We start from the raw sequence: 22,885 nt of genomic DNA on the forward strand, positions 1-22,885 counted from the left end.
GTTCATTGAAATAAAAAAATAAACAAACTAAATTAATAAAAAAAAGATTCATTGCATTTAAATACGCAGTATAGTGTAAATCATTAATTGCCCTGTCCAAACCCTTAAGGTCTCATTTTCAGCACATTTTACTCTCTATGCAACAGATACTACTTCTAGTAAATATAATTGTCAATTCCGACTTTTCCTTTGCAAAGATAAATTTGATTTTGTTCAAGATACTAAATTAGGCAAGCATACACGTCTACATTTCCCAGTCTCCTTTGTAGACTGTGTGATCCTTGGGATAGCTGTGGTCAATATGATACAGGTAAAAACTTCCAGGTGGTTATCTGAGTTTTCAAATGCTATATAACAGAAATCTCCCAAGTGGATAATACAGAAATTTATTCTCTTAGAGTTTACTGCTGTTGTTATGTGCTGTCAAGGCAGAGCCAAGCCATGGCTGACTCTTCACTGGGTTTTCAGAGGCTGTGAATTGCCTGGGAGGTGACTGCCCATCTTTCTCCCATGCGTAGCTGGTGGAGTCTAACCTCCTGCCTTTGAGTTGGCAGTGCAATTCTTTCTGCAGTTGGCCACCAACCTTCCTGAGTTGAGAAGGCTAGAAGCCCAATTTAAGATGCCAGCTCTAGGGGACTCCTCTCTCTGTTTCAGGGAAAGGTCTGATCAACATCTATGGGAATAGCATTCTTTGGTAATCTCTATTGTCCTGGCACCAATCTTGATCTAGGCTGAGAAGGTTCTCAGCACAGGGAATCCCATTGGAAAAAATGTACTCCATACTTTCCTGGTGATGCTTAGATTTCTTTTTCTCTGCTCTTTTTAATCATTTTAGTTAAAGGTGATACAGGCCACATTCCAAAGAAACTCTGTTCACACAGATTAGTATGTGACCCTAGTCAAGGTGTTGCTGCATCCCACCATAAGCCCCTTACAACTGACTGACGGATCACATCAAGAGACATGACTACAGCATCACATAACTACCAAATTACATCATTACATGACTGCTGAACCATGAGAATCATCGCTAAGTTGGCAAAAATTTTTCAAGGACACAATTCAAACCATGACAGTGGGCTTCTAAAAAACCATTCTAAACAAAGACTGGCTCAGCTGGTTCTCACCTTTTGTCCTTTGTCTTGTCCTTTTTTTCTTCTGCCCACCCTGAATTGATTGATAAGGATCAGAGGAGTTGCAACTCTGGTGGCCTAGTGGTAAGAATTTGCACTGCAATCCTGAATGCACATGGTTCGAACCTGCCAGCTGCTCGGCTGGGAAAGGATGAACAATCTCTTCCCAGGCGATTAACTGCCTCTGAAAACCCGCTGGAGGGTCAGCAAGGGGTCAGTTCTAAATCGACAGTACTGAACAACCACAACAAGTGATCACAGAACAACAACATGACACATGAAAAGTTAGTAAACAGAAATATAAAATTGTAGATCCCTTTTGATAAATGAAGTTTCCCTGCAGACCTACCTCTGACCTCTCAGTACCTGAGAAGAGAAAACACCTATTTAATTAAACATTATCACATAATTTGTTTTGTAAGTATCTACTTGCAATCCTGACACGAATTAACAAATTAAAATTAAATTTAATTTAATTAAAATCAAAATCATTTTTTAAAAGAAGTTAGACAAATAATAGTAAACACTATAAACAAAACCTGGACAAAAAACCAAAACCTGTGATAGCCAGAATGTTCGTCAGGATCTGTCAGAGAAGGAGAAGTCAAATATTTTCCACTAAAGCATGGACTGCTAGGAGAACAAACAGGCTTGTCCTAGAGAGTGTGAAACCAGGCTGCTCCTTGGAGGCAAAGATTCTGACGCTTCGTCTGACATACTCTGGGCATGTTACAAGGAGAGACCAGTCCTTGAAAAGGGATGTCATGCTCGGGAGGGTGGAGGGACAGGGAAATAGAGGGAGACCCTCGATGAGATAGGCTGACTCAGTGACTGGGGTAACAGAGGTAGGTGTGTCAGAGACAATAAGGTTGACTCAGGATAGAGCAGGATTCACAGCTGTTGTATGCAGGTTCACAATGAGTCACAAGTGACTCGAAAGCACATAACAACAACAAGGCAAACAATAGAAAAGGGCTAAGGTGGCACCTAAAGGGGCTCTGGCACTCCTGTCTGCAAAGTGTTTCCCTGCTAATCAAAAGACTGTACATCTCTGGCTGTTCTGTACGTCTCTGGCTGTTCTGTGCATCTCTGGCTGTTCTAACCCACCAGCTGCTCCACAGGATAAAGATGGTAAGTCTCTTCCTGTTAAGATATACAGTCTCAAAACCCCCTCAAGGGCCATTATGAATCAGAATGGAATCAGAAGGCAGTGAGTGAGTATAAGATCACCATAAGGCCCAAACATGCAAGACCAAGGGGGGGGGCAATTATGTTGAATTCTAGCTCTCAGAGTTTTCATTGTACTAAATGCTATTACCAGTTAGAACTGTAATGTCTCAGAAGGCAGCAAACTTAAAGTTCACTTATTACATAACTTAACAATTGTTAAGGCATGAACAGAACACATATTAAGCAGATGAAAATTTAATCAAATGTTCGCAGAATCCTGGAAACCAACTGAAAACCACTGATCAAGATCATCACAAGTTGCACTAGATGAAGAAAAAAATATTAGGGTGATACAAAAAGAATTTAGGATTCTGGTTGCTTGATAATTTCAGATTAAATCTTATTATGAAATATCAAATTGTATATTGGGCAGAGTTGCTATGAGTCGCTAACGACTTGATGGCACGTAACAACAACATATATCATTTTAAAGATATTTTATAGTTCATTCTTTCTGTGCAATTGGTTTTAAATACAAACTGACCTTTTTATTATTTTCGGTAGGTAATGACAAGAAGCATACAGAAAGAATGTCAAACAATATTTTTACCAAATCTACTTTCACAAATTCAAACCCACCTGCAATGTAGCACACACAGTTGGCAATAGCAATGAAGCTGCAAGCAGTAAATGCACAGTGCAGGTCACTCTAAGTTTCCTTTTCCCACAATCCTTTGCCCTCTTCCTTTCCAGTTTGGCCCTGGCACTATGGCCCCCGCCAAAAGGGTAGTGAGAAGAAGAAAGGCCATTCTGTCATCAACAAAGTGGTGACCAGAGAGTGCATCATCAATATTCACAAGCGCATCCATGGACTGGGCTTTCAGAAGCATACCCTTGGACACTCAAGGAGATCTGGAAATTTGCCATAAAGGACAAGGGAACACCAGATGTTTACACTGACAGCAGACTTAACAAAGCCATCTGGACCAAAGGAATACGGGATGTCCCATGCTGCATCTAAGTACGGTTGTCTAGAAAACATAATGAAAATCAAGATTCTCAAAAAAAGCTGTACACACTGGTTACCTATACCAGTCAACACTTTCAAAAACCTACAGACCATCAAGGAGGATGAAAATAGCTGATTATTGATAAAGTTATAAAACTGTCAAAAAATTCACAGCGCAACACTGATTTCAAAAATTGTGCATTAGTGAACTATATTACTCAACGATAAAGAAGGTCTTGGTTGACTGTGGAACGTTCACACCAACTAGATGAAATGTATAATTGAAAGGAATCACCCTCAAATGACACAAGAAGGTACAGAAGAACTCTTATGTCCATCATTCTACCGGGAAATCTGGAGTCCACCAGCTGCTCCTCTGGAGAAAGATGGGCAATCTCCTCCTGTGTGACAGGCTATGAAAACCAGTGGAAGGAGTCAGCTATGAGTTGGTCCCAACTCGAAGGCAATGAACAACAACATAATTCTACAGTAACTCAGCTACAATCCACATCTTGATAGCACTAAAGCTTGTGATGAAAATGGACCTTCAGCGCAGTAACTAGATCGAGGTGGAACACAGAAACACTGCCTAAAACAGAGCCTACACTAAAAAGTTCATGGTTACTGTTTGGTGATTTGCAGTCAGATTAATCCACTATCTCTTCTTGAATCCAGGTGAAACTATTACAGCAGAGAAATACTGCAATGAAATTGATAAAATGTACTGAAATGTACATCGTGCCCCGCAGATGGGCAACAGAAGAAAAAAAAAAGATCCAATCTTTACATACAACAATGGTCAACCAGCACTCCAAAAACTCAGCCTCATCCGGCACACTCACCAAAGCTCTCGACAACCAATTACCACTTCCTCAATCACTTCAACAGATTTTTGCCAGGGAAACTTCAAAGAACAAGATGTGGCCATAAATACCATCAAAAGATTAATAAACTCCAGCATTTTACGCTAAATAAACCTGGATCTTGTTGGCCTGAATGTATAGGTCGTAAAGTTCTGATTTCAGTTAATAACTTATGTGTGAGCAGAGTTACTCAAAGTTATGATTTAAAAACCTGCATTATTTTTGTGCCAACCTACAAATTCCCTGAAATGTCACATCCAACCCAACTGAGATCAGAGTTGGTTTACTCAGTAAAACGATGAGATTTTTACCCATCTATGTACACCACAGAACTGGAATTAAAATAAAAACTGTAATTGCAATAGTTTTCCATTCCTTTTGTCAACATGCACATAATCACACCATCTTAATTAAATTCATCTGCTGCAAAAGATTTCTTTGAAGGATTACAAAGGAAAGGCATCAGTATGAGCATTAAGGTGCGCCTGACTCAAGTCCTGGTATTTTCTATTGTCTCATATGCATATAGAAGCTGGTCAATGAATAAAGAATTCTGGAGAACTGCTGTCTTTGAATTGTGGTGGTGGCTAAGAATTCTGAATATATCATGGAAGCAGCGGCAAATCTGTTTTGGATGAAGTCCAGCCAGAGTGTTCCTTAGAAACAAAGATGGCGAGACTGTGTCTCACATACTTTGAACAAGCTATCAAGAGAGAACAATCTTTGGAGACTGAAATCATGATTGTAAAGTAAGGAGTCAACAAAACTGAAGGCAGCAGTGACACAGTGATTGCAACAGTGGGTTCAAACACAGCTGACTGTGTGGATAGCGCAGAACTGGGAAGTATTTTGTTCTGTGGGGCACAGCGTCACAAGATCCTTTAAGTTGGAACCAACATGAAAGAACCGAACAATTAACAAAATACTAAATCAATTATTCAAACTTTTCATGGGAAAGGGTATTCCTCTCCCCCTTTGTATCCTTAAAAACAAACAAACATGATACTTACTTAGAAGATAATGGGGAGGGGGAAGCATTTTACTGGGCTAAAGAATTTAAGATATTTTTCTAATTTAGTTTAAACATATAGAAATATACTAAGGAATCTGTTATGGTTCACATTAATGATCTCATTTTCACACTTAAAATCATGGAATAAAAAAAGGGAACACAGTTTTAGTAAAACAGATCTTCCAATGGCAGACCCAAAGACAGAATTTATTAAAGCACCTAAATATAATGAATACAGTCTTTTATAATAAAAATGTGGAGGTTTACTTCCTTGTATTGACAACATAAACAAAAAATTTTATCAATGTCTTTTATTTCAGGCTATTAGAAAAATGTTTTTCTACCACTCAGTAAGTACACTAGGTAATTTAGCACAAATACAAAAAGAAAGCCACTGGCATAGATAATTTCTAGTATAAATAACAAAGAACTATATTTTATTCATAAATAAATGTCTTCACTTACTGAAAAAGCTTAAGTCATGTGATATTTTTAAATAAGTATTTTTAAGCCAGTATCCTGGCTATGAACCTATTTTATAAGTAATAGAACTATACACTGAACACTGAACCCTTCTTTGTTGCAATCAGCTCTCTCTGTGTAATTCTTATTCAGCAAACAGTTGCCTATTTTCACTGAAAAGTAAAAAAGATCAGAGGACGAACACAAGAAGTAAGAATAGTTTACACCATAAATAATTAGGGCTCACTCACATGCCACTATTCTTGTTTCTCTGCTAAAGAGAGCCTGGACTGACATCTTTCTAAGGCCATCTGAAGACTAGGCCTAGCAAAACTCTCAACTTCTCAATCCAACATTCACAATGACTAATACAGTGATGGCAGATTTTGAGTCCACCACCTACATTATCCAACAGCTAGAGCATATGATAACTTGGAACCCTGATAATATTCTAGATTAATGCAAACTCTGAACTTTGTCAGAAATAAAATTCAAAATAAGTTCTTTTAAGTTCAAATGGAATCGTGGAACATTTTGAACAATGCATGATTTCAGAAAATGAGCAACTGTACTTTGTATATTTAGTGAACTGACACTCCCTGTTCAAAGCCTACAATTCCTTTCCGATTAGATCAGCCCCCATAGCAAGTCAATCAGGATAATAAGCACTGTAGTGAAGTCATCGTATTGGATACTGATGGGAAATCATAACTGATTCAAAAGCATATTCAGGGAAACAATGAGTTTTCCAGGTCTCTAGATTTTCATGGAATACATAGCCAACATTCTTACCTTCCTTTCCAAGACTAAATAAAATATAAAACATCTACAAAGCCAAGTACAAACAGATGACCTAAGCATTTTAAACCACAAACAAAAGAAGAGAGAAAGCAACCTCACTTATTCAGTAACATTTTAGATGGTATAGCAGATAAAGTACAATCCTAATCATTAAGCTGGGATTCAAATGAGAGATAGTAAGAGTAAGGGATTCTTCAGATATTTCCATTTATTTTCTTATCAAAGGCAGAGACAAGCTTTTTAAAAATGTCGACATCTTCAAGGCAAGTCAAATCAGCATTCAGTTACTTTAATTTCTAAAGTAGCCAAAATCACACACGTCACAGAATAAAAATTGGTGTAATAGGAAATATAAAGAACTAAACTCATATTTTTCCCCAAAAGCATAGCATAATATAAATATAAATATATATGTGTGTGTGTGTGTGTGTGTGTGTGTATGTATATATATGTATATATACACACTCTTCAGAACTTTCAGGCATTTATCTTTCTGGCTTTAAGGAGCACAGATGTTATTTCTTCAAGTAAGGTTTACCAGTCTATATAGTAATAGCTGTCATTTTTAAAGTTTTGGAGACTATTTACTAAGCACTTTATATTACAATAAAAAAACCAAAGTAAATGTGTGTAATTTGCACACACAGAAAGCTATCAATATTTATTACCCTAAAATATCACCATACTTGCTCAGTGGAAAGTACTATACACAATAGTCTTGACACAAAGGAATTCTCACTGTGCTATTTACAAAATCCTACACAGATTGTAAGAATGTCAAAATTCAAACTTGTTCTGGAAAGAGATAAACTTAACTGTGGGTAGATTTTCAGATCCTTTTGGATTTTGGAATTTTATCCCTCAGTTCAGGATCTTTTTTCCCACTTTCCACTACTAGAAAAACATCAATTCATGTCTTTTAACCATAAAATACCATCCAATTTATGAGATTTGAATGGCTAAATCCAACACAAATATTCAGAATTTTGTCAACCCATCTGAATCTGACCTATGAAATAGGCCATTAATCACTATTAATATATTACACCTCTTTGAAATATACTGGGGTGTGGAGTGTTAAGAAACACAATAAGGAAATGATAGATAGATAGATAGATAGATAGATAGATAGGCAGACAGACAGACAGACTTGGAAAGACATTTCCAGAAAGAAAAACAAAAACTCTGAAGGTGGGAAAGTGTAATCTCTAGCTTATCTGACATTATGCTCAACTATACAGTCAACTCCATACTAAAGCAAGTATTTTATCAGGTTAGTATAGCTCTTCCCAGCCATAAAGATCAGATAGGAAAACAACACAAAATATACTGCTTTAAATTTTAAATAGATTCACTAAAGTCTTTCACTTATTACACTGTAAAATCATTTTTTATATTTCTGTGTGTATGTGTGTACACACATATACTCACAAACCATAAACTCTTTTCAAGTAAATAAAACCATTTTAAGGAAAACGATTTGGTGACACCCCACCCTCAGTGGAGAAACAGTGCATATGCATTTTTAAAACTCAAGAATCTCTTTTTTAGAGATTAACCAATACCCCATGTCAAACGAGGGACCCAAGACTTTAGTGATCCCACAGAGAATTAAATGGTATCCACCCTTTCAGAAGAAATTCTGTTTATGTGCAATGTTTAAGAGCTTTTTTTTTTTTTTTTACAAAGGAAAGAAAAACTGCAATGTACTTCTCGGAGCCCTAACCCTTTACTCAAGGGCGTCTCCGGCCCTTGGCCCACCTCCCCAGCCACACTGTGTTGAGACACTGAATCTCATCCAAAAAGACCTGGTCCATCCCCAAGATCGGGCCAGACACCTGTTCACTTGTGTCCAAACAGCAGTTCTGGTTAAGGGTGGGTAACAGTAAGCCCGGTGGCCTGCCCCAAGCCCCGGACCTGGCTGGAGGGCACCACATACCTTTGTACCTCTCCAGAACATCCTCATAGGCCTGGAGGTACTCCTGCTCCTCCACGTACAGGTAAGCAGCGGGGGAGAGGTAACCCGCCATGCCCAAGTTTAGCTAGGCGATGACTGGCCAGTTCCCCTCTCCCCCTGGTAACCCCGGTACAGTATCGCAGTCAGCAAGCCGCAGTCTTGGGAACTGGAAACGGGAAGCAGCAGCTGGTGGGGGGAGAGCACTGAAGCCACAGACGCAGAGCTGGGGGCGCGAGGCAGCAGGGGCGGCGAGCAGCGGAGCCGGCAGAGGAAACGCCCAGGCCCTCGGGCGGGCCGCGGGCACTGGACCGCCCGGCTCTCCGGGAGCCAGAGCCCCCTCTCCGGTTTCAGCAGCAGCAAATCCCCGCCAACCCCCGGGGCAGCGACGAGTAGCGTGACACCACGAGGAGGAGCCGGGAGGGCGACAGGGGTGGGCGGGAGACAGCAGGGCCAGGGACACCCCGCGGCCAGTGCGGCCTCCACGCTGGCCCCGGGCGGCGCGCCTGCTCCAGGCCGGGTCCAGGCCGTGGTGTCCGTGGTGTCCGTGCGGGAGGACCAGCGCCGGCGCGTCGACTTCAGCAGGGATGCTGCGCGGCGCATCTGCGGCATTTCCTGGCCGCCGCGCCGCAGACACTCACCCGTGTGCCCCGGGAGAGAGTGAGAGGGGGAGGGCGGAAAGGAGGGGGCGAGCAGCGGTCAGCACCCCGCGGGCTTCTCTGGCCAGGCGTGGCCCCTCCCTTCCAGGCTGAGCTGCAGCACCCAAGTCCCCCTCCCCCGCCCCGCCCACCCGGGAAGATCCGAGGCCAAGCACGCCCACCTCCGGACACTGGCAGCCCGTCCCGGATCCCCAAGGACAAGGTTTCTATTTGGGACCCACAACAGGTGCCGGGGAAACAAAGCCACAAAATCAAGGCCACCAACGTGCGTAACCCCCTGCAGAGGGTCCAGTGCTCTCGCCTTTGGAAAATAATAACAAGAGGGGGAAGGGAGATATTCTTTTCAACCCAGCTCCAAGGTAAAAGGACTCCAGTCACTATGACAGCTTGGGACAGGGAGGGCAGGAGGGTCCACAGACAGGGCACATCCCGGGGGTGCGGCGGCCTCTGCAGGTGGCCTTGCGCATCAGGGCCTGACAGCTGGGCCGCGCCTGCGCGCCTGCCCTATGGCAGCCTGGGGACCAGCCTGTGGTCCCTCCCTTCTGCCCCCCAGAGCCGGTCTGCGCTTCTACTGCTTTGCTCAGCAGCAGGGCCACAGACCCGCTGACAACAGTCACCTCCTTTTACCCAGCCTTTTTTATTTCACTGAACACTATTATAAATTAAAATGAATACAATCTTTTTTTTTTAGTATATTATATTCTAAGAAGGCTAGTGTCCACTGGGGATCCATGAGAAGAATGAGCTTGTAAACAAATATGTTTTAAGTGAGTGAGTACTTCAGAGTACCGAATGCAAAGTCAGGCTGCCTTGGATGGAATCATGGCTCCTTATCCTCTCTGATCCTGCTCTCATCAATAAAATGGGGGTGATAAAAGCTTCAACCTCACAAAAGTTCTAATCACTGGAACTTAAAGCCTGGCACAGAGTAAGCAATACACATATACACACAATGTATATGTACATATGTCTATATGTACATGAGCTCTGGTGACTTAGTGGTAAGGCCAAGGCGCACAGTGATAGAATCCGCCAGCTGCTATGGGAGAAGGATGGCCACTCTCCTCCTATACTATTTATTGATTCTGAAAACCGACCAATGAGTTGGTTCCAACTCAACAGCAATGAGTTTGAGTTCTTAAGCAGTTATGTTAAACCTCAAACCCATTAGCTATGGCATAGACTATAAATCACAGCAACCCTGTAAGGGGCACTACTTCTCCCTAGGACTGCCCAGGCTGTAAATACCTACAGAAGCAGCCTGCCGCTTTCTCCTGTGTGTGGTTGCTGAGTTCTTACTTCTGACCTCTTAGTTAGCAGTCCATTGCTTAAACACTGTGCCACGAGGACTCCTGTATTTATTGTTGTTGAGTGCCTTCAAGTTGAGCGACTCTATGAACAAAAGACATGAATCCTGTTCTGTAATTATCATTGTTTCTCTAAGTTCATAGGGTTTCCAGAGGTATGCAGTTTAAGAAGTGCATGCCACTTCTGCTTCCAAATCTATCTTAATCTGGGAGCTCCTCCAAACACTGTCCACCATGGGTAACCATGATGACATTTGATGCAACAGTGGCACAGCGTTCAGCATCACAGCAACCCCAAGTTACCTAAGTACAGCAAATTGACAGAACAGTACTGTTCATCCAAAATAGAGTAACACTAGGCCTGAGGGCCCAACTGACTTTTAAATACAAAGGCCCTCCACCAGATCCTGCTGACTCTAAACAAGAGGCTTAAATAAAAATAACCAAACTGTTGACACCCAACTCTCAACCAAAACTCTTGTATACATGCTACAAAAACTGTCTTCCAGTCAATTCTAACACATGGCAACACTTCACTTGAGTTTCTGAGGCTATAAATCTTTCCAGGAGGAAACTGCCTCATCTTTCTCTAGAGGGGCAGCTAGCAGATTCAAACCACTCACCTTTCAGTTAGGGACCTCGGGTAGCCTAGTGGTAAGGAGCTGCGCTGCCAACCCAAAGACATGTGATTCAAATCCATAAGGTTCACTCCATGGAAGAAGGATGGGCAATCTCCTCCCATGTGGCTTACTGCCTCTGCAGTGGGTTCTGACTCCACAGTTCATAACAACCACAACCACCTTTCAGTTAGCAGATCAACACAAAACCCACTATAACACCATCACTAATCTATGTGTACTTTTTATTATTATATAAAAAGTAGCTGATCTGTGGCAGCTTTACCACTTGCTACTTTCTCTTTCCTTTTTTTTTTTTATCTATATACTGATCATTTTGCCCCAGATGATTTCTTTTTCAATGTTGCTGAAATAATTTTCCATTAACTGTTAGCTGGGGATAAATAAGATTTAGCTTTTGGAAAAAATTACAGTCTTGAAAAAAAAGAATGTACTTCAGTTAGCATTGGAAAGCTTGACTGCTCCCTAGCACTTGGCCTACTTTTTGTTATTCCAAATAATCAAGATCTACCTTTTTTCTAGTCTGGCCATAGCTTATAAACACAATTTGACGTTTCAATACACTCTAAAATCACTACTTGAATCATGCAATTTGCACATCACTTATGTGCATGGTAGTTCACAAATAAATGTTCTTGTGAGAAACTTATTGAAATAAAAGGATCCCTTTTATTTCAGTTTTATGTCATAGTCTGAGCCTTTATCAGAAGTTGATACCCATTAGCACCCATCGTATTTTCAACAGCTTCCTATGCATCTGCAAATTGGACAATGAAAAAAGATGACAGAGACGAATCAATGTCGTTGAGCAATGGTGTTAAAGAAGAGCACTGAATAGCCCATGAACTGGCAAAAGAAAAACAAGTTTATCTTGGAGGAAATGCAACCAGCAGTCCTTTTGAGAGGCAAGGATGGTAAAACCTGGTCTCACACACTTTGCATATGTTCTAAGGAAAAAGCAGACCTGCTGGGACATGTGGAGGGTCAGAAAAAGAAAGCAAGCTTCCCAACTGACTGACACAATGGGCTCAGACTATATAAAAAAAAATGGTGAGGATGGTGCCAAATAGGTCAAGACTCAGATGTGTTGTTCATATGGTCACTATGAGTCACAGTCAACTCAATGACATCAAATAACAACATTATTAATATAGTCAGTGCACATGTAGTGATTTAAACCTTTTCATGACCTGAGATGCCTAACGGATAAATTAATAAGTTGTGACTCTTAGCTTTGATGAAAAGTTATTTTTCCTCTAAGAGTACCTGCAGCCATCAGGATGGGAAATGTATTTACTAGGGTTATCTAAGGTGGTGCATCCTCTAGGGTCACGTGTTCTGGTAACCTTTACATGCGTTCAGAGGGACTGGCCTCCCAGTGGCCAAAAAGGCACAAATATCCTACTAGTCCTATTATAGGCACATATACATCCCACCATTGTCTCCAGGATGCAGAGGGACATAGACCTCACACCAACTCAATTCACAGAGTCCAGAGCACACACTCAAATCAGACACATTTAATGATTTAGTACACACTACACCAATGAACGTTTACAGAAAAACTGGATTTTCATTCATTCATTGTTGTACATATTCCTCCCTATCCCCCTTCAGTTCACTTTTTTTTAAAAAAGCATTTATTGTTACATAAGTTCAGTCCAGAATAAGAGGTGTTTAGCCCCATGCATTCTTGCAATGATAGTTCTGGGTCAACTTGCTAATAATAATAGTATATTCCATAACGAAGCAGCAAAACTATAGCAGTTAAGAAATTGGTCTCTAGAATCAAGAATTCCTGAATTCAGATCCTAGTTCTACTACGTACTAGTTCTATGACCTGGAGAAGTTTCTTTTGTCTCGCTTTCTCAAAAAGTTGGAAACAGAAATACCATTTGACTCAGCAATTCCACTACTAGGAATATATCCTAAAGAAAACAGAGCTGCCACCAAACAGATATATATGCACATTCATGTTTATTGCTGCATTACTCATAATACCAAAGAAAGCAACCCAAGTACCCATCAACAAATGAATGAATAGAAAAACTATGGTATAATCACACAATGGAATACTAAAAAGCATCGAAAAACAAGCAACTCATATTAACACAACATGGGTGATCCTTGAGGACATTATGCTGAGTAAAATATCGCAGTCACAAAAGGACAAAAACTTAATAACACCACTCTTAAAAAACAGGACTGACATAGGGGTTGGGGGAAAACTTAGAAAAGAGGGGATAAATAATGAACATTACACTGGAACAGATTAAGGAAAGAATTGTTTAAAAGGAATATATGATTAGCCATTATCTGTATGACAACAGTCCAGAATAAAAGGTGTATTGCAAGGTAGATTAGGGTGGGGGAGGGAGAAAATTATGCAACAATGAATAAACATTTTTTTAAGTGAATGGGGGATATGGATGGAAAGGTGTAACATTCATTAAAAGTCACAATTAAAAAATAAAGAAGAAATTTTGGTTTGCAAAATAAATAAGTATATAAAATGGAAAAAAATAAAGTGCCTACTTCACACAGGTTTAAATGAGATATAAAGAACTTGGAAGAAGAGCATCTATAAACTGTTGTTTTGTTTTGTTCTGTTTATTTAGAGAATACTTTATTAGTTTCTGTAATCAAACCCATGTAGATAAGACCTTACATATTTAATACAGTGCGTTACACCTGTACAAATGGAAAAAAAAAATTTAACATTTCTAGACCAATATGGCTGTTAATTTCTGTACAATGCCAACTCAACACGGTACAACTGGGATACTTTTTCCAAAGTTGACAGCACAGCTAGTTTCCAAAAATTCAAATTATATATATATAAAAGACCAATCGCAGTGTTTTATGCATCAATAGCAGCAACAGCTTTTCCAGGCTTGCAGTCATCGGAACAAAAATAATAGACATCCAGCACACTCCATTAAAAAAAAAGTACAAAACAAAAATCTCAGAAAACAGCAAAATTCTGTTACTGTTGTGGTACCTGGCACCAGTTTGGTTTTTTTTTAAGCTTCTCAATCATCATCTGGAAAGAAAACATTCTAGAATAACATCATTTAAAAAAACAAAACAAAAACAGCTCTGATATAGCACGGTCACTATTACATATCATAAAGCAGGTACAAGATATTTTACATTCACAGAAGTATGATACAGTACGGTCCTACATCTATAATACTAGAGGATACAATTAAAAAGGCATTATTTGAGACTTGATTCTACTTTTCCAGCAGAGGGTCCAAAGGATGGTGTGACTAGCTCTGGTACAGAAATGCACCCCTTCTAGACAGGATTTCCTTTCATTAGTGGCACAGTTCTAAGTACTCATTACTCTTCATGAATATCAGCTAAAAACCGTTAAAAAGAAAAATCCCGCCCAAAATGAAAACAACAACAAAAAAATCTCATTGGATCCATACAAAGAAGACCAAGTGGAGGCAAGCAGTACACTCAACCTAACTATTATTTTACCAAATCTGTTATGGTTGGATGGTGAGAGCTTCACAGAAGAAAAGGAGATGACCACATAACACTTCAAGGCTCTGGGCCACAACCAAAAACAGCATCACTTCAAACACAAGCAGCAGCTAAACAGGGCTTATTTAGAGATGTTCAAGGATGCTGACACCAATCCTTAATCACCTGCTCACTCATCCAGGAAGAAGGGGAGATCAGTTACTCTACTTTGATTGTGTCAACTCAAACACCATGTTACAAAATAAGCAAGCTGCCATAATGAAAAATAAGGCTCCTCTGTAAACTGTTATATATTCCTTATTTCATTTAATCACCCTCAACCATGGTCCTTTGATGAAGAAAATGGAGAGAGGTTCAGCAAACTGTCTAAGAACACAAAAGTAGTAACAAAAGAGAAATTTAGACCTGGGTTTATACAAATTCAAAGTGCAATTCTGCTCAGCCATTTCAATTCCAACTTCCAAAAATTTACATGGGACAAAAATCGCTATCTTAAGATAGCACTGTCACTGACAAACCATATAACTTTATAGGTACTTCAAGACTGAAAACACCAACCTAAAATTATCAGTAGCTAAAAACAGCTAATCCATGTTATTACTTAAAGGACATGGCTTTAAGTACATGGCTAAGGGCACAATGGCTCTTTTCCTTAGATTGTGTCATTATATTCCCACCAACCATGGGAGAAAAGGAGGATGTATATTATAATCCCAGCATTGCAAATGAAAAAATTACAAATAAAAAGCCACTGCTGTCGAATCCAGGTCTGTTATCTTACAGTGTAGAACATCTCTGCACAGTTTTCTTGTTTATAACCTTTACTGAAGCAGACTTTTCTTCCACCGGATGCCAAACTGACCAATGGCATCAACACCAACACCTGTTCAGCTTTTGGTTAATTGATAAGAGCAGTCTGTGCCACCCAGGGACCTTGAAAGGTAAAAGCACTTTTAAAAATATAAAGTGTCAGACACGTGAAAGACATTCTTGAGCCATCACCAGAACAATTTTCTGAAATAGAAACCTTATGATGTCACTGCACTACTGAAAAATCTTCCACTTACAGCAAGAACTGTCCAGCCCCCTCAGTGCCGCCTGGAGCACGTTACAGTTGCTGCCATGCCTTTCCAGATCTCAAGCCTTAGCTATACACATAACTTAAAGTTTAAACTCATAAATGGCCCGTACTTTCATTTTAATTCTAGCAAGCTCTTAACTTTCAGCTCAAGTAGCATTTCCTCTAGGAAAGCTTTCATGAGTCGTCTCTTCTCGCCAAGTTAGACTCTCTTCCTAACTAACAGGCACTCTGATGGCATAGTCTACAGCAGGTTATGCTGCCAACAATACCTACTGTTTGAATCCACCAGCTGCTCCGCAAGAAAAATACGGATATTCTACTCCAGGTAAGATGTATACCTCGGAAATCCAACGGAGGGCTTCTATGAGTCAGAATCAATTTGATGGTAATGAGCTAACTGAAAGACTGACCTTCTGATCTCACCAGAGGTAGCTCAGAAGAAAAGATCTGGTGATCTGCTTTCAAAAGTCAGTCTTGGACATTCTATACAGTTCTGCTCAGTAACACATGTGGGTCACCCTGAGTCACAATCAAGGGACAGCAATCGGTCGAATGTTTCAGGGTTTATTGTTATATGCCACTGAGTCAGAACCAAGACTCTTAGCTGACCCTTGAAAAGGTTTTCAGAGCCTCTAAAAAGGAGACTGTCCACTTTCTCCCATGGAGCAGTTGGGGGATTTGAACGTCCTGCCTTTGGGTTGGCAGCGCACCACCTGACTCACTAGGCCACCACAGCTCTCTCAAAAAGGTTTTGGGGACACATTTAATAGGTGTTTATAGCTCATATAACTAATCTCTCACACCATGTTGTAATTATCTAGCTACACAATGTCTATCACATTAGACTATGATGTCTTTTTTTTTTTTGTAACTATGACTTCTTTAAAGGCAGAACTGTGTGCTATTCGTTTTACTGCAGGCGGTTATTAAAGCTTTGTCAGATTTTGATGAATTAAGATCTCCTGCTGCCCACACAGTCTATCTGACTCCACAGACAGACACATATTTGATACTATTTTTATGATCTTTTAAAAAATAAACAGAAATCTTAAATCTCAGATTTTTTATTTTAATTAGCACATTCCGAATCTGATCCTGTCTGTGATAAGAAATGAATTTCAGAAGTGTGTTAAATTTCAGGGATAGTGTGAAAATGTCTAGTACAATCAGAAGTCAAAGTTTAATGGTATATATTCAAAATTTCCACAGCACCACATTCCCTTAGCTCTCCTGCTCCTTCTTTCTAATACTGAGTGATCAGTGAACGTTTTCATACATAATATATCTGAATCTGCTAATACAGCCAAATACTGGATTAAAAATGTATCTGGAGACTGCCTTGAGTTACTCTCCATTCATGATTACTGTTATGATTTGTATAAGCACATAGTCAATTTATCAATATCTTCTTAAAGTCCAGTACACTTCTCTATACCAGAGAATAAACAGGTCTGTCCTGGAAAAGGTAAAATCAGGTTGCTCCTTGGAGACAAGGATTTTGAAACTTTGTCTCACACACTTTGGGCATGTTGCCAGGAGGGACCAGTCCTTGGAGAAGGACATCATGCTTAGAAGGGTGAAGTGTCAGCTCAGGATAAAACAACCCTGGATGAGATGGATTGACACAGTGACGGTGGCAAGGGGGAAGATTATCAGATATGGTGAGATAGGATCAGGATAGGGCAAAGTTCAGAGCTATTGTTCATACAGTCACTATGAGTCATGGTCAACTCAACAGCACAAAATAACAATAACATTTCTACACAGTACTGGGAATATCTACACGATTACACTTTGTTTTAAGTTATTGTCTTCCATTTCTGAGGAATTAATGTCATCTTAGAAGTACCTGACGCTGAGGTTTTAAGTATATCCCTGCCACAAACTTCACAGCTATCCCCTCAAATAATTCCGTGAATGTTTTACAATGAATAAGACTGCTTACCCTAAAGTAGTTTACAGTCCACTAAGGTATGCCTGATCCAGACGATATTTTTCACAATTGCTTGCTATGCGTCAGAGAGCTGGACAATGACTAAGGAAGATAGGAGAATTGATGCCTTTAAGCTGTGCTGCTGGAGAAGAGTGTTGAATATATCATGGGCTGTCAAGCAAACAGGTTCGTCCTGGAGAGGGTGAAACCAGGCTGCTCCTTGGAAGCAAGGATTCTGATGTACTTTGAGTATGTTACAAGGAGAGACCAGAGCTTGGAAAGGGCCGTCATGTTTGGGAGGGTGGAGGGACAGCACAAGGGAGGAGACCCTCAATGAGATGGACTGATTCAGTGACTGGGGTAATAAGGGTAGATGTGTCAGAGAAAATAAATTTGGCTCAGTAGACAGAGAAGGATTCAGGGCTATTGTACTTTGAGTCACAAGCGAGTGAATGACACATAACAACACAACAATATTTAGAAGCAAGGATGATAAATAAAACTTCATCTCATGGAATTTGCGCATGTTATCAGGAAGGACCTGTGCTTGGAATAAGACATCATGCTTAGAAAAGTAGAGGGTTAAAAAAAAAAAAAAAAAAGAGGAAGATTCTCAACAAGGTGAATTGCCACAGTGGCCAGCAATCGGCCTGGTGATGGCAGAGGCTGTGATGATGGCATAGGATCAGGCAAGGTTTGTTCTGTGGGTCACAGGGTTGCTGTAAGTCACATCCAATCAAACAGCACCACCAAAAACACTATCAGCATCTGCATATTACACAGCATTCATTTTCAAAAAATTCAAACTCATTGCTGTTGGCTCAGAACTGACTCACAACTGACCCAGGTTTTCCTTGTCTGTAAATCACACAGGAGGAGACTGACCATCTTTCTCCAACAGAGCAGCTGGTGGACTCAAAGGGCTCACCTTTGAGTTGGCAGCCCAACTCCTTACTCATAAGGCCAAGATAGCAATTCATTAGAACCTCCAATTTTTCTATTTCTTCTTCAGTATATCCTGATTAAATTTAGTACCACTTAGTTTTGCTTTGTGGTGTTTGGGGGGGTTTATTTTATGACTTCTGATCTAGCAGACTTTCCCATTTTATATGCTGTCATTTCTCCTGACAAACTCTTGCCTTACTCTCCTCTCCTAACCATTCTTCACCACCAAAAGTAAAATCTCGTTTCTGCTACCACTGTCAAAACTGAGGCCAGAAGCACCATCTACCTTCCAAAAGATTGCACAGAACAGACATCTCATTTTATACCTCAGACTTTCAGTAAGGCCCAAGAACTCACACTCCAGCCCTGTCTTCCCCTCTCAGATGAGCCACATATCCGGAACCCTCAGTGTTTCCTCCTGTGCCACGTGCCTCAGACCTGTGGGAGGTTCCTGGCAGGACACAAAATCAGGCCTCAGTGACTAAACATTTCTTTAACGTTTGCAGAGTCAGGTCTGCCCCATTCTCTCTCCTTTGGCTCCTGGCTGTCTCCATCCTCTGCGCTCCTCCCCTTCCCCTCTCTGTCCCTCCCTTTCAAAGCCCTGGCTGAGACTAGCCAGCATCTTACGACAGAAGCCAGAAGAAGCTCAAGGCTGTTGCCTCAGAAACCCTGACTACAGAATGGCTGGCAAAGCACTGTTTGTTTTTCCCATAATCACAAAAATCCCACTGGGGGGACACTAGGGGGACTCTCGGCCTCATTCCATTATGTTGCCGTGGTGCCTGGGATCTGGACTGGTCCCCCAGGCCTCCTCCGAGGAAGAGAAAATACTAACCCTACATTGGCCAAAGGGACTGCTGCTGTAGGGGGCTAGGAGCTGAGAGTTGAGGGGAGAGATGAAAAGGTGAAAAGCACCAAGCCTTTGCAATAGAGTCCACAATGATGCACTTCATCCTGTACTTTCAGCATTTCAAAGGGAGGGGGGAATATTTGGAGGGAATGGAGGAAGACCCACCCCAGGAAGCAACTCTCATGCACAAAACACGCACAAAGTGCACATCCACAGCAGGCCTGGAGGATCGATTACCACAGTGTTCTCAACTTTCAGGTGGGTAAAACAAGCCATCACTTCTAGTTCAGCTCTTATATAGCCGGTGCAAGTGAACACCAGACAGCACAGAACAGAAACACCAGTTCTCCTGTACCTTAATTAATCAAGAATGCATGAGCAACCTTCCAAAGCACTAAAAACAGAATGCTGCCATGGCTGCATGATACTGACAGAGATGCTACATTAAAAAAAAATAAATAAATACATCCAAGTTCCTAGAATATGCTTCACGATCCTGGGTACCAAAACCTATAACCCTACTCCAGTGACATCTGCGACGCTCAGTGCCCACTTGCAAAAAGGGAAAATGAAGGCTGGTCTCTCCAGCAGATGATGGCAAATGAGTGGAGCTAATACTTTTTCAGATTGTGACAGTGACTACTGCACTTAAATATGAAAGTTTAATGAAAATGTCTGTAAATACTTCCTTGCATTTCTATTCAGCCAACCAGAAGGCAGGGCCAAACAGCTTAGTCACCAGCAGGCAGGGCAACTCGTGCTATCTATCGATAAAACCCGGCAGAAAGTAAACACGGCCAACGTCCTCCCCCACCTGGAGCACAAATCTCTGCCCAATGCATCATCTCCCAGAAATGGCCCCACGGGAGCAGGTTGGTGAATTTCCGCAACTCTCCTCCGGACTCCATCCCCTTCCCTGGATGCTCTTACCTGCTATCCTAAGCACCGCCCGCTCGGCCGGGTCCAGCACGGAGCCCCCTTGAATCTTTCTCTTCGATCTCTCATGTTTAGGCAAATTCCAGGGTAAAGTATCTCCCGGAGCTGGAGATGCCGAGCCGGATTTCTGGCTGAAATCATCCTCATCAGAAAAATCCGCAGAGGAAGACATAGAGCAGCGATAGGATGCGTTCCCGGAACTCTACAGAGGATGACACAGAAAAAAAAAAATCACCAACAGCAGAACCCTCACATATGCTCATCGATTACACATCCTCTCCCCACCCCCTCCCCAGCTGGGTCTGGCATCCTGAACCATCCTCAGAGCTCAGAGCTGAGGGAATAAACAAAATAAAAAAGCAGCCCAGGGCTCACCATCTTTTCTTGGCTTCTTGGCCAAGTCTCCAACAGTAAAAGCAGTACCCTAACAGTTCCAACCCATGAAAAATTGCACAGAAGAAGTGTGTGGCCTGCGGTCTGGCCACCAGCTCACAAATGACTGGCCCAACAATGAAGCCCGAAATCAACAGCCTTCCTGTTACAAATCGGTAGTATTTGGCTCCCCCACCAGGACAGGAGCAACATTTCCCATTACCAGGGTGCTGGTTAATTCATTAAGGCAACTAACTCAAAAGTTTCAAAAACAAAGCACAAATGCAGGATGCCGAGCCCCGATTCCTTTCCGCTCCAAGTCGCCTCAGCGCTGCAGGCTCCCTTCTGACCAATGTTGATCCCCCTGCCCTCTCTTTCTCATTTTCTTCATGAAACTGAAGCAGGTTCCCAGAAAAGAGCAAGGAGGGAGGAACGGCTGATTCTGAGAAGAGCCTTTTTCTTAAAGACCGGGGAGAGCACAAAAGCCTGTTTTCAAAAGCCGAAGGCAGTGCCAATAAACAAACATCTGAACTCAGTTTAGAGTTCTTGAGATAATTTAAACTTCTAACAAAGTAACAGCTGCCAATAATGTAAATGAGACTGATGCAGTGCAGTGACAGGAAGCAGAGCCCTTCTCCGCTCCTGGTCATTACAGTGAAAGGAGAAACATGACGCTTTCCCAGAGGCGCCTTGCCTCAAGGGTAAGCTTTTCCCCTTCATCCACCAGGAGCCAATCTGAAGGATCGTCTCCTGAAAAGGGGTTATTACCTTCCACACACGGAGAAAAGGGCACGAGACAGTCTTCCTGCCTTTCTTGTTTATTAGGGTATGTTTGTGATTTATTTCAGAAAGTCATCAGCTCACTATGGGAACAAGGGCGCTGACTGCATTTGTGCTGCTGTGAAGAATTAGAAATAAAAAATAAAGTTCTGAAGGGAAGTCTTCACTTTCCCACTTTCAGTGCCACTTTGCTGAGGCTCATGGGGAAGATGCAAAACTGGTATAACTTGCGTTCCTGCAGTAGAACTTGCAGCCATGATTCTAAAGAAGCAAGCTGCAAGAGGGACTCAGTGATGTGTGCTCCAATTTGAGAGAAAACACACTGGGCTGTTCACAATAGCCATGGTTAACTGTCGCAAAACCAGGCGGTGCGAGGGACATCCCAACACGCTCACCCAGGGCACACGAACACGATGAGGGAGGGCTACTGACCTTACTTCTGTGTACTCAGGTATGACACCAGCATCAACACCACCACTGTCAACATACCTATAGTGTTTACTGCCAACTAAGGGGCATGCAATTTCTCTTTAGATCTATTCTTTCCCCTTTTCCAGAAAGCAGTCTTCCACTTCATTTTACAGGAATCTGACTTTTTATTTCTACAGGGTTTGTGTGTGTTTTTCTAGTGACCCTTAATAATATATTAAGCAGATTTAAGGCAAATAAAGAAATACAAATTATTGTCTGTACTGTGACTGGAACGCTGTGTGTATTGTTAACTTGGTCACAGAATCCTCAGTCTCCGCCTAATTTATTTTCCATGCTTCTCTGAGAATTCACTTTGAGTTTCCCAAAATCTGTTGTTGGCTAGAAGCACAAAAAAGGGTGACATTCTCAAAGGCTTTTAAGAGAGTATTGGGTTTCTCAGGCTGCTTTTTGTTTTCTTTAGAATGGCTTCCTACCTGTCCTTATTTAAGGTCGTCTTTTATCTGTGAGCTTGTATTTCTTGTTGCTGCCTACTCTATTTTAGTGAGTATAGTAATTTGGTTGTTTATCTTTACAGGGCAACCTAGCCAGAAAATAACTGGAAAGAGAAACTGCTGCCTTCCAAAAAACCACTGGCTATTGATTTTTGTGGAGCAAATTTTTTAAATGGCAGGGTCTCAGCTGATTGAACAACCAACTGTGATTTATGCCATGACATAAACACCATTAATCACACATAGGCAGATGGGAACCCTGGGCCCAAGGGTGTTGACAAGTGCAGTGTCTAATCTGGTAGTGTCATTTGTAAACAGATGAGAGAAAAGGAAGAAGGAGCAATCAGCAATACCTCTTTCAGCAGTCTATCATTGGAATATAAACATTATACACAGAAAAGGAGGGAAATCATACACATTTTATTTATACACATGGTAAAGTGTCTCCCAAGATACATGACTTAAGAGTTTCAGTTATTAAAACAGATTTATTTCACAAAGTTTTCATAGATAACATCATTAAAAAACATATAATCCATAAAAGACTAGGTCCATTTGAACC

At 41.2% G+C, this 22,885-nt stretch overlaps 1 protein-coding gene across 2 annotated transcripts in view; it reads right to left on the reverse strand.

Moving 5' to 3' along the window:
- The window catches only part of DST (dystonin), a 674,592-nt gene that overhangs the window by 465,675 nt on the left and 186,032 nt on the right, over nt 1–22,885 (reverse strand). The window contains exon 4 of one of the 2 annotated variants that reach the window (XM_006893143.1): nt 20,243–20,450. In XM_006893143.1, the coding sequence (XP_006893205.1) occupies nt 20,243–20,450 (208 nt within the window). Of the gene's footprint in view, nt 1–8,389; nt 9,030–20,242; nt 20,451–22,885 lie in introns of those variants that run through there. The other variant, XM_006893142.1, reaches the window with a different exon arrangement.

This window comes from Elephantulus edwardii, unplaced genomic scaffold (genome assembly GCF_000299155.1).
Source record: "Elephantulus edwardii isolate Elephantulus edwardi_28Jun2011 unplaced genomic scaffold, EleEdw1.0 scaffold00124, whole genome shotgun sequence".
Taxonomy (NCBI): Eukaryota; Metazoa; Chordata; class Mammalia; order Macroscelidea; family Macroscelididae; genus Elephantulus; species Elephantulus edwardii.